The sequence below is a fragment of the Petromyzon marinus genome, chromosome 31 (genome assembly GCF_048934315.1).
Source record: "Petromyzon marinus isolate PM22_M1 ecotype Great Lakes invasive population chromosome 31, UKy_Petmar_22M1.pri1.0, whole genome shotgun sequence".
Classification (NCBI taxonomy): Eukaryota; Metazoa; Chordata; class Hyperoartia; order Petromyzontiformes; family Petromyzontidae; genus Petromyzon; species Petromyzon marinus.
The window spans coordinates 7,127,576-7,140,121 of record NC_133697.1 but is presented as its reverse complement, the minus strand read 5'-3'; the positions used below and the strand labels follow the sequence as shown (position 1 = coordinate 7,140,121).

General features: G+C 48.0%; 1 protein-coding gene across 1 annotated transcript in view; it reads left to right on the top strand.

Moving 5' to 3' along the window:
* Window positions 1-12,280, top strand: part of LOC116947736 (calpain-9-like) — a 37,629-nt gene extending 25,349 nt beyond the window's left edge. The window contains exons 12-20 of the mRNA XM_032963791.2: window positions 862-898; window positions 1,730-1,807; window positions 3,712-3,769; window positions 6,471-6,535; window positions 7,145-7,213; window positions 7,477-7,555; window positions 8,364-8,480; window positions 9,365-9,423; window positions 9,570-12,280. Of these exons, the coding sequence (XP_032819682.1) occupies window positions 862-898; window positions 1,730-1,807; window positions 3,712-3,769; window positions 6,471-6,535; window positions 7,145-7,213; window positions 7,477-7,555; window positions 8,364-8,480; window positions 9,365-9,423; window positions 9,570-9,596 (589 nt within the window). The 3' untranslated portion in view covers window positions 9,597-12,280. The remainder of the gene's footprint in view (window positions 1-861; window positions 899-1,729; window positions 1,808-3,711; window positions 3,770-6,470; window positions 6,536-7,144; window positions 7,214-7,476; window positions 7,556-8,363; window positions 8,481-9,364; window positions 9,424-9,569) is intronic.
* The last annotated feature ends 266 nt before the right edge of the window (window positions 12,281-12,546 follow it).

Sequence of the window (12,546 nt, the reverse complement as noted above, 5' to 3'; positions counted from 1 at the left end):
TCTAAGTAAAGCTGAATTAGTCCTCTCTGGACTGGGTAGGAACTTGACATTTGTTGGTTCAAGGACTGTCACAGTACGGGAGCAGTAACTTGTAGCCATCTGAAAGATGCTCCAGCCGTGAACCTAATTGCATTGCTCCATCTCCGCAGTGGACGTGCAACTTTAGGTGCCATTACCTCCTTGGCTCCCACTACATCGTTAGATTCGACCATCGCTCATCGTCGCTTGTAACGACGCATTATGCCCAAGCCCATTCAAAGCAAAGTACTTTCTAATCAACCGTAATGGGTGTTACAATATTATTCGTATTTGATTACGCGCCTCACTCACGAGGAAGCTATACGCACCGCCCATCCGTCTCTCTACCACTGGAATCCAGTGCAGTCAAAAATTGCGCTCCTATCTCATCAATAATTCAGTCTCGAATCACCGAGGCAGAGTGGGGCTGGCATTACACGTCAGTGTCAATGGACGATCCTTCATATGCGTGTGTGTGTGTGTATGTATGTGTACAGATGTGTATATGGGGAGAGTTAGTGCGCTGCGCTACGAACCCGGCGACCCGAGTTCGATTCCTGTGCACGGCCAACACCGGTGGCGATTATTTGAACTGGTTATTGGCCTCCCCTAGGTCGACTCAGCGTCAAATGAGTGCCTAGTATGGTGTGCAAACATTTGCAATGGGGAGACAAAGGCGGCCAGGCGTGGTGTTGGCCACCCACCCCCACGTGTGCCATGCCAGCCTTCATAGGCGCTCGCTAACAGCACTTGCCCCAACAGTATGTTCAGGCTATGTAGGGGATCTTTATCTTTGTCTACATCATGTGTGTTTTTCTGTGGGTTCCCCCCCCCCCCCCAAAGGGAATCGGATGACAAGATCGGAGCAGAAATAGATTTGGTGAGTTCTAAGTGACTTGGGTGGAATGGTGGCACATTAGTTAGAGCACTGCAGATATGCACTGGCAGAGCTAAGTGATCATTTTAACTCGTTTAGCCCCACCACCCTGGACCCCCCCACCCCCCTACAACCCCACACTCACCGGAATGGTGAAGTATGGTCAAATTACCCTCCACAACTGAAGCTGTGTGGGGAGGCCTCCATCCTGCAGTGGATTGACAAAAGGCTTAAAAATATGATGTGAGCTTCACTGTATCAGCCAGTACTGATTTCTTGTTTGGTCCTTGCACTTGTAATGGAGATCGTTTGTTTAAATCTATGATTTATTTCGGTACGATAGAAGCTGGATTTAAGCACACCACGTGGGAGCAAAGCCACGTGGTGTGCTTATATCCAAAGTAGTTTGCAACCGGTGTAGCACACTAGTTACCGGTGTATGTAATGATGTGTACCTTCTATCAAAACTGTGCTTTTATCAGAACTGTGCTTATGTACAGGGATCTAATGTCTTTGTATGAGAATTTGTTAAAACTATAAACTCTTTTTTTGTTTCACTAGGTAAGGTTCACATAAGAAGCGACCTGGCCACAAATTATAGCTCAGCGAAGCGGCTTATCGCGTATAAATTTATAGCAGCCAAATACTCTGAATTTATGTTGACTCTAAATGTGGAGGGAAAAACCGGAGGACCCAGAGAAAAATCCACGCAACTACCGGGAGGACATGCAAACTCCAAAGATTACAGGCGTTGGGATTGAACCCACGACGTCCTGTATACCAGGTGATGTGGTTAACATCTCCCCTCACCCCGTGTGCTTTTGTGTATTCCAGAATGATGTGGCCAAGCCTGGAACGGAAACCGAGGACGATCGTAAATTTAAAACCTTGTTCGGTCGGCTCGCAGGAGAGGTAAATCATCTGAGTCAGAATAATCTTTTATTTTGACCGCAGGCGGAGGAATCTGATGAGCCTATGAAGCTCTCTTTTTTCCACAGATGTCCAGTATGGGACGGGTCAGCGAGTTACAACAGCAAACAATACAAAAAACCACATGATAGGAGTGCAAAATAGAGAACATGGTAAGCAAAGTCAATAAATATAAATAAGCGATGCATTCATTAATAAAGTCCGATTCATCAAGCTTGGGAAAGGCAGCAAAAATAACAACTAAACAGTCCCAAACCACATCAAGATAACACACAGTCCCTCAATAAAATGGCACATTATCAATAATAATTCACCGTTCATAGTAATACAGTAATACTAATTCACCGTTATCAGTAATACAGTAATAGCCAAATACTCTAAATCGAAAAATAATAATTCCCTTTAGCTAGCAAAGCCTCGCCGAGTCTCAAGACTCTTTTTTGGGATGGTCCCGCCACTTTGGGATGTTTTGGCAAATTAAACGAGTGCTGGGCTTCGTGTGGTAGCCACCCGAAGACACCCGGAGAAAACCCACCACACGTATGAGTGGGTAACGAGCAGAGATCCGCACAGATGGATGCAAAAATCCACAGCTGCGCCGCACATCCTGGCCATGTCACTACGACACTGGCTATTCAAGTACTAACCAGGCTCGACCCGGATTCGTTGAGATCTGGCGCGTTGAGGGTGATGTGGTCGGATGCAAATGAGCGTTGAAAGGGCCGGGCAGTAGCGCGTTTTACTGCTCGTATACGGGGTTCGCAGTAGAAACCCAGTGGCCGCCCCATTTAATACTGCGGGTGCATTGTTAACTGTGCATTTTTTGCCGACAGATAAACTTGTGCCGGCGACGCTGTCCAAATTTGCCAAAAAGCGTGGAAAATGACACTCAAATAATCACACACAGCAACATCGCCCCTATTTACAACATAGCGCCTTCCCCGATAGCCTTGTGCGACACGAATGGAACAAATACCAAATGTACTTAATTATTGCGAAGCTATTATTATTATTAGATATTATTTATCTTTGGTTCTTTTGGTAAAGTCACGTAGAATCATTCCTTCCTATGGAAACCACTTTCAAAGATAAGATGAATGTGTCTGGGTATAAATCATTCCTTCCTGATGATGGACGCTTGTGTTGCACCCGAAATGTCGTGATTTATTTTATTTTATACCTATGTGACTTTACCGAAAGAACCAAAGAATATGGATTCCTGCAGTCACGAAAGCTTCAAATCAAGATATTATTATTACTTTGGACGGGCTATGGAAACCACTTTCAAGGATAAGATGAATATGTCTGGGTTTAAAGCAATGGTATTTTTTGGCAGGGGTGCGACCTGTATTTTCCATATGGGTCAGAGAACTGGCAGCTTGATGTCGCCAGAATAATTGAGACGGATGCTAAGCACTCGATGGCCAGGACAGGCTAAGCAATGCATAAGTCCCAAAGAGAACATTGCAGGGTACATTCTGTGGATGCGGTTGAGCCAAAACGGTTGCGCTGGGTGGGAGATGCGTGGGCAGGTTGGAGGAGGGCCGACTGCCGAGTCAAGCATTTGGGTGACCTGCGATTGTTCGCATTTCTCATGGACTGGACTCATAGGAATGCGCGAGAACAATTGTTCAAACCAAGGGGAAGAGAAGACCCAAGAGCAGTTGGTGGGTGGGATGAGGCTGTTGAGGTCAGATTGTGGGGGTCGCTGTGTGTCTACCGTGCAACAGCTGCGGGCTCTGGCGGAGGGTTGAGAGCGTTGGCAGTGAGGCAAGGTAGGGATGGTGGTGGCATCATTGGCGGCTTTGGTCACGGTAAAATCTCGATCCGATTGAAACTTCAGACATTAGGTCATTTTTGATTTATTTGTAATTTGTTTTATTCAGGACATGGAAATCAGCCCCAAAGAGCTGCAGGACATGCTAAACAAGATCACTGCCAAGCGTGAGTCACCGCGACACTCCACCCGCTTTGTCGCTCTTCGTGCAAAGGCACGCATGTACGCACGTCCGTGAGGTGATGTCTTACACAGGTACGGTACGTGAACCCGGCCGCGCCCCTTGGCGGTGCGCGCGTTACTTTGAGTCGGAGTTGAAACTCGATGACTCCGCCGCGCTGTCATTGAGCCCTGTGGGGCAACGTCACCGCCTCGAAGCCACAGGCTCTGCTCAAGAGACATAGTTCATAATTCATTTATTTGGTATAGCCCTTTGAGCCATTCGGCTCTTGAATCGGGTGCAACCGCAACAAACAAAAACACATGAACAAGAAAACACCTTAAAGTGATTATGTGACTGTGCAAACAGAAAATCCAGGAAAAAAACATCAAAATATTCCTGAAATAGCACCGTACACCAACGCTGTGTGCAAAAATCTCAGTGGGATGCAAGTCAAATAACAACAACAACCACAAGACAACTAAGATTAAGGCCATCAGTCTAACTCCGTACTACAATAAACATTAACATGGCCAAAACAAAAAAAACGTTTTCGAAATCACCAAAATAAAAGCCATGAATGCAATGTAACAGTGATCATAGGGACTGTGACCGAATTTTTTACAATAAACTACATAAATAAATTATAACACCAAAATCTAGGGCCATAATTTAGGGTTGTACAACTCCTCTAGAGCAGTTTTGAGTGAAGATCTCATAGGTAGTGATTCAAGTTGCAGTTTATTGGCAATAGCATTCCAGACCCTGGGGGCATCAATAGCAAAGGCCCTTCCTCCAGTCTTTGTACGGCAATAGGGAATGTGAAGCTGGTAAATGAGCGAAGACCTGAGGTCAAATTTGTTCTTTGAAACAGAGAGGAGATCCAGTAGGTAGTCTGCGGAATTTTTTGTAAGTACATCGTGAATAAATAAGATCTGGTGCACAAGCCGTCGAACATTAAGAGATGTTAAGTTTGACCCAATGTAGAGATCACGGTGGTGAGTCCTATATGGGCAGTTCAATGCAAATCTTAAGGCCGAGTGATAGATGGAATCAAGCTTCTTCAATACAGTACTTGGGGCTGATTTATACACGATGTCACAGTAGTCAAGTAGAGGCAGTATGGTAGCTTTTATCAATTCCAAACGGAACATTGGGGGGAAGCAGTGCTTGTGTCGATACAGAAAACCAATTTGGCAGTCAGGTGTAAACATCGGCCTGACATGTAAATCGATGTGGGGGAATGCTCTTTTCCGGAAGATTCTAACCAATAAAACGCGAGTCACTCTTCCGAAAGACTTTGCCACCTGCTTGTTTGTATTGGACGTTATCACTTCGGATTTTTGGGAGGCAAAATGTTGTTAATTGGGAGAGTCGGTAATTTTCCCTGCATGTCCTTGCCAAGCAAAAACATTGTTGGTTGGATGCATGTTTCCCTCCGACGATGGACGCTTGCAAACTCTGTGCAAGGATTGTTGCAACCCGGTGTTCCTATTATGCCATGAATACGCCACTGCAGTCTCGTGAGGACAAAATCAGGCGAGATGAATGTGGCGTGCTAAAATAATTCCTGGAATTTCAGCCGGACTGTTCCAGCTGAAATGAATCCACTGGTGGCAATATCCAAAAGTCCTGGGCCTAGTACAGTCTCTCATTTTACGATCATCTGTTATAATGTATTATCACACGGGAGTCACAGAAATGACTAATCGCTTGAAATGTATTATTCTACTCGGTATACAAACATCGAATCACACGCACATGTATAATTTGAGCACATTTTACATGCAAATAAAACCGGGGTTCCATGAGAGAATTGATTCTTCGATCAAATCTCTTCCCAGCTTCGTGACAATTTATCAAATCTCGGGAGTGGGCGAATCATACATACGATTGTGCATGGACTAAAGATAAAGTGCAATGTGTATTAAATTCTATGACTAGCATTTAAAGCCCTGAATAGTATGGCACCAGGTTGCATATCGGCCTCCGCGTACAGTTTGGTCAGTTGATGGTAGTGACCTCTGCTGTGCATTGCGAGGTTTAAGGCTCAGGAGGAAAGGAGAGGAGGTGGCTTCTTGTGTTCGGACTCCACGACCGACCGTGGAACTCTGACCGATTGCATCAGAGATTTCGCCCACAGTGACTATGTTTAAATCGAGGCTTGAGGCCTACTTCTATAATTTAGCCTTGTGATTTCACTCTGGCATTTTATGACTATTATACTGTTTGAATAAATTTCCCTTCTCTTCATGTATTCCTACGTGTATATTATCTTAACTTGTGTACACTGGCCTTGAACTGCACGGTATGAAAGGCACTCTGTAAGTAAAGATTATCATTATTATTATTTCTAAAAATAATGGGGGTGCCTTGGTGGCAAGTAGTTAACTATCTCGCTTGGTATACAGGAGGTCGTGGGTTCGATCCCGACCCTGACGCCTGCTGTATATTTAGTGTTTGCATGTTCTCCCCATGGTCGTGTGGATTTTTATCCGGGTCCTCTGATTTTTCCCTCCTTATTTAGAATCAACGTGCATTCAGAGTATTTGGCTGCTATAAATTTGCAAACGATAAGCCACTTCTTTGAGCAATCATTTGCGGCCAGGTCATTTCTGAAAAAAAGAGCTATGCAGCTCAGTGTGCCTTACCTGGTAAACCAAAAGTAGTTAGTTTAGTTTATTGATATGTACGCGTGCTCGTTGCAGATGGCGAGCTGGAGTCGACCGGCTTCAGCATGCACGCGTGCCGCAGCATCGTCGCCCTCACGGACGTATCCTCACCCCACTGCCTCTTAACAACAACGACGACAAAAATAATAATACAATAGTAAAACCCAATACGTCCGTCAATAACTCTGAAAGTGCATGCCCTTAAAAGGAAAAGAATGCACGTTAAGTAAGCGACGTTCTGGGCAGTGACCCTCCGTCGTAGCACACAATGGAGCATCGCAAAATTATGTAGTTGTTATAATAATACAAAAAATCATTTTGGAACGCGCACACATTTTTGCAAAAACGGACAAAATCGTATTTTGACCGCGAAACTCGGAGGTGAGGAGCAGCCGGTCTCGCGGCTGCCCTCTGGGCACGTGTCTTTAGTCGAGCAGCAGACGAGAAAGCCTTAAATGGGGACGAAACCCAAAATAGTCAGCTTCACTGGGATGTATGTACGTACGTATGTTTGTTGAACTTTTTTCGCACCGCACGTAGCCCACTGTGATAATCGGTGGATTGTGCTTGGATGGGTGGCCACCATGCATAACTGGAACCACGGGGTGCCATCATGGCCGCACCTGGACGTTCGGTGGCCTGACAGAGCGTGCATGTTTCACGTGAAGCTTGTTGGGATTTGGCGTTGGGGACCTTAAATCTGCGCTTAGGTGGACGGCTCGGGGAAGCTGGGTCTGCAGGAGTTTCGCATCCTGTGGAACAAGATAAAGAAGTGGCAGGTGCGTACGCGGCTGCGCCAGCCTTGTCGAAATCTCAAATGCCGCTCGTCGTTACGATCCCACAAAGCGAGTGTCGTGGGCTGCTGCCGGGCTACGTCCTAATCAGATGGCAGCGCAACAAAGTCCGTCGTTGTACTGTACTTTGCTCCAATGTCGTTGATTTTTGAGCCGCGTTGGTTTTTGTGAAGGGCAAAAGGAGCCGTGTCGATGACTCCCGAGTTTTCCCGCGTAGATTTAGATGATTATTTTTATGTTTCTCTCAGGCCATCTTCAGAAAACATGACGAAGACCTGTCGGGAACGATGTCTTCCTATGAGATGAAGAACGCCCTCAACGCCGCAGGTGGGTGCGCACCTCCGCTTACAAAAACCTCCACCGCATCTGGTACGGACACGAAAACACGGGCACTCGCAGTGTATGGAGTGGCCAAAGCGATTGATCATATCGATCATGTTGATCATATACACCAGGGCTCATATTTTCCAGGGAGGCCACATAATGAAATAAGCGCGTGCTGGTGGACATGCGACGTCATACGTCACGTGTGCAGACGATATGACATCACGTGACGTCACAGCGTCTTCACACGTGACCACGAATCTCCTACCTTCAGCTCTCGCATCTCGATATCTCTTGTTTGCCTCCGTTTCACCTCACTAGTCCGTATCTCTCGATGCCTGGGCGAGCTGCCATGTCTCTCGGCATGCCACTCAGACAATGAAGGGCACGGCTAAAGATGAGCGTAAAGAAGGTGAGCGCAGGGCGGGAAGGGGAAGGAAGGGGAGATGGAATGACCCGGGTCAAGATGTCGGGGATGGGAGGGAGAAGAGAGGCAGGAAGGAGCGAGCAGTAGGGACGCTGCACGGAGCGGCAGCGTGTGTCTCCCTCAACAGGGGCTCAGGCAGAGGGAGTCACAGCGGGGGTGGCCACACGTACGTCACGTGGTTTACGCGGGAGGCTTGAGCCGCAGGAGTATTTCCCACACGTTCAATTGGCATCGTTGGCTACGTAGGGTGCACAACACGTTCAACATACATTATAGCCGGATACAGACCCGCGATTGCCAATGAACGCTGTTGCTAACGTGAATGCCCCTCGGTCGCGTGCCCCTCCTACCCCCCCCCCCCCCCCTCATCCCCGTGTGACGCAGGCTTCCAGCTGAACAGCCAAATGTACCAGCTGATCATCATGCGCTACACGGATGAGAGCATGCTCATCAACTTCAACGACTACATCACCTGCCTCGTCCGGCTGGACGCGATGTTCCGTGAGTGTCCAGCACGAGCGGTCCGTGACACAACGCCGACTTTTTGGCCACCCTTTATATATATACAGGACATCTTTGAAATAGCTCATCAGATTACTCCAGTATAAATACAGATTCTGTTTGTGATTTTGACCCTGTCCTGAGTCACCCCTACGTCGACTCCACTTCTAACGAGTAATTTGCGCATTACGCAAGATATGAGCACTGGGGAGACAAAGCGGCCGAGCGAGTACGTGTGCCACTGTGCTGTAAACACACGGGTAGTTGACAAGGTGAAGGCGCAGCCCTGCAATTTCTTGCTCACGCCAATGCTGGCCGAAGGGCCTCCTCTAGCGGGAGCTCTAGAGAGCTCTAGATGGCTTCTCTAGATTTGACAAGATATTTGGCCTACTATTCCACGCTGGCGAGATATCTTGGAAGGGGCGGGAGTACCCAAATTTTACCCCACCACGCGCGACCTGACCACGGGCGACCTGACCACGGGCGACCTGACCACGGGCGACCTGACCACGGGCGACCTGACCACGGGCGACCTGACCACGGGCGACCTGACCACGGGCGACCTGACCACGGGCGACCTGACCACGGGCGACCTGACCACGCGCGACCTGACCACGCATCGGCCGGCTGCAGTGAACCATCAACGCGAACTCCGGTCATCCTCGTAGCAGCGGCTTTTGGCTAGCCATCTAACAAAGACGGTCACTGCATCGCACGCTTTTGGATGCACTCCTGAGATTTTGTTTTTTTTGCTCACGTCAATTTTCATTTCTTTTCGGGAACAAGTGGCACTTTTCTCGCGCAATTCTTGCCACCCAAAGCACCGTGTGTGCGCGCACGGAAAACTGACCATTGCCACGCATCTCGATGCGTTTCTCCCACAGGTGCTTTTTATACCGTTGACAAGGAGAAGAAAGGCTTCGTGAAAATGCCATTTGACCAGGTACGCCGTCCATTTGTACGCATCGTAAGTTGGTGCCAATGAAAACAAACGCCGACGTGTGACGGATCGCGTATGAATGCGTTTTACCGTAACTGCTCCTGCGTCTCATGTGCGTGCACGGGTGGTTGCGTGTGTGTGTTTTGCAGTGGATGACCGTGGCTATGTACGCGTGAATATTCGGCGTCAACGAAAGAGAGAAAACGCGACCCACCCCCCCCCCCCTCCCCCAAAAGAAAACGACGGCTGTGATCTTCTAGCTAGACACCTTTGGGTTGGCTGTGGGTCCCTCACGCCGTCCCGCATGAGTTTGAAGCTTCATTGGTGAGAATAACATACTTTTAAGTGACTTTTAAACATGCCACCCTGGCACTTTAGTGACATCACTGTCTCTGATGCATTTAAAATGAAGTCAGTCACACGCTGCAGATTCATCACATACAGCCACGACTGAGCTCTCTGATTATTATCCAAGTAATTGATCACTCCACCGACGATTGGCTCAAATGCTCGACTAATCGGATAACACGAATCATAGGACAAAAAAAAAGTGTCACCTCTCCTCACCATGTGTGCCACTGAACTGGAGGTGATGGGCCGGGCTTGGTGATGTCATCTGCCTCATCGGCCACGTCATGTTGGGTGTGGCTTGTCGGGGGGGAGGGGGGGGTTCCCGCCTTCGGGAGGCAGGACGTGGGGGCGGCAACATTTTTAAAGGGTGCCCAACTAATCGAGAACAAACAAAGAAAAATAGTCGATTACAACGCCATGGTGTGGTCCCGTGGAAGTCACTTGGAAGACATTCTTTTCACTCACAAAAAATCCTGAAACTTGTAGTTGGATGACCCGGAACACGCAGGCTATTTTTATCGCTACAAGATGAGAGCTGTTTGTTGCTTTGGGTCACTTCTTCCATGAAGAGACCTTGGGAATCGCCACTATCAAGAACATAGCAGCTGCATTTGCCGCCTGTGTGAAAATTTATGTTAATTGGCGGTGGGATAATGAGAGTCCGGATGGAATTATAAGGGTCTGTGTGGGATTATGAGGGTTTGGATGGGATTTTGAGGGTCTATGTGGGATTATGAGGGTCCAGATGGGATGATGAGGTTTCAGATGGGATTATGATGGTTCAGATGGAATTATGAGGGTATGTGTGGGATTTGATGGTTTGGGAAAAGTGGGTGAGACGCGGGTGGCATTTGGCCGGGAATCAGCGATGTATTTGGGAGGGGGTTGGTTGATGAAGCCTGCGATTCGGGTTGCCACATGTGCCGGTTTTCCCAGGTTAATTCTCTTGTTGAGGCAGCTGCTGGCCTGGGAAATCTATTCGGTCTTCCCTGGACAATAAAAGCCACAGTTTATTTTTTGTCTGTTGAGTCGCAATAATATTCATTAATACACCACTCCAGACAACGCAGTTACATGTAATTCTCCCCTCTTCTGGTTTTTCGAGATATTCTCCTGTCATCCTCGCAGCGGCTTTTGGCTAACCATCAAATAAACACAGTTTACTGCATCGCCTGTCTGGAATGCCCTGCCTTTCGATATTCGGAAGCCACTGGAGCTATCCACTTTTAAATCTAGATTGAAAACGCATTTCTATAGAACGGCCTTTTGTGTTTCGTTTCTTGTCCTTCCCACGCACCTCCAATTCGCATGGTTAGTTACGTACGGTGCGAAAGAACTTCAACTAAATACATTCTTCCTCCTGCTTTTTTGCATATGAGAGGTGGCAACCCTAGTCGGCATGGTATTGTTGATTTTTTTTTGTGCGGCATGTGGAACAGTGATGTCCTGTGCTGCAAACTGCCTTGCACGTTTACGATCGCTTCTGCAATCTCGACAGCAAAGGAGCGACTCTAAAATGAGAGCCCGTTCCAACGTGTGAGGCGTGTGACCTCGATGCAATTCATCATCGAGCATCAATTCCCTGCACTCACGATATTGCGTGCATCCAGTTAGGCCTGTAGGACGTGACTGTTAACAATTGACGACGCACATTGTACATATATATGCCTGTCCACATGCAAATAACTCAAAATGCGAGCCAATTTCACGAGATCTCTGAAACCTGAGCCAGGCGTGTGAGCCCGGACGGGTAACCACCACGCAACTACTTGATGGGCATGAGAGGTGAGTTGCAGCAAAGTGTAAAATGTTGCGTTGTTGTACCGTACTATGGCTGCAACGTCGGGATTTCCCGCCTACGCCAATCCGCACTGAACTCACAGAGTCGTGAGGTTTGGGTCAAATAACCGCCACGATTCGTACAGAGCGGTGGTGGACATTCAAGCGATGTTTCCATCGAAATGCCAATTAAAGGACTACACCAGAGGACTGTATGATGCACGCGCACAGCCATTTTGTGTATCCACTGCTGGATGAGGGCCTCCTCGTGCCGTGTGGGTCGTGGGGAGGTTATTTTGACCATACTTCATCACGCCAGTCAGCGCGAGGTTGGTGAAGGCGGGGAACCTATATGTTGGAGCGAAGTGCAGCACAATTCTGCATTTTGTTTTTGCACTGGCTGTCCTATGTGCACCGAGTAGCACTACAACCTATACCAACCTGTTGTACGCAATAAACTAATGCTCTTTGTACTTGCCTTTATCTACATAATACGTTTTGATAGACTAGACTAAGGTATAAGCCAATGCTATCAGTCATTATGACTGCCTGCCCTGTTTACAAATGCCACCCGTTTTGGGATGGGGTGTGGGGCCTCTTCACGATGCTGAGCCACCATCGAGGGGCATTGGGTTCTTGGGTGGGATGAACGGTCTGATGCTTTTACAAAGTGTCAACGCTGCAGCCTTTAATTCACATTGTTTAACATTAAACGTCTTTTAGCAAACTAGATCAATGAGTTAAGCCCTTTTCTTGTGTGTGATGGTGGTGGTGGGGGTGTGGAGAGCGGTGGTGTAGCGGTTAGCGCGCTGCGCTACAAACCCGGCGACCCGAGTTAGATTTCTGCTCACGGCCAACACCAGTGACGTTGATCTGAACCGGTCCTGGGCCTCCCCTAGGTCGACTCAGCCTCAAATGAGCACCTGGTGCGGTGTGTAGTAAACATCGGCACTGGGGAGACAAAGACGGCCGGGCGTGTTGCTGGTCACCCACCCC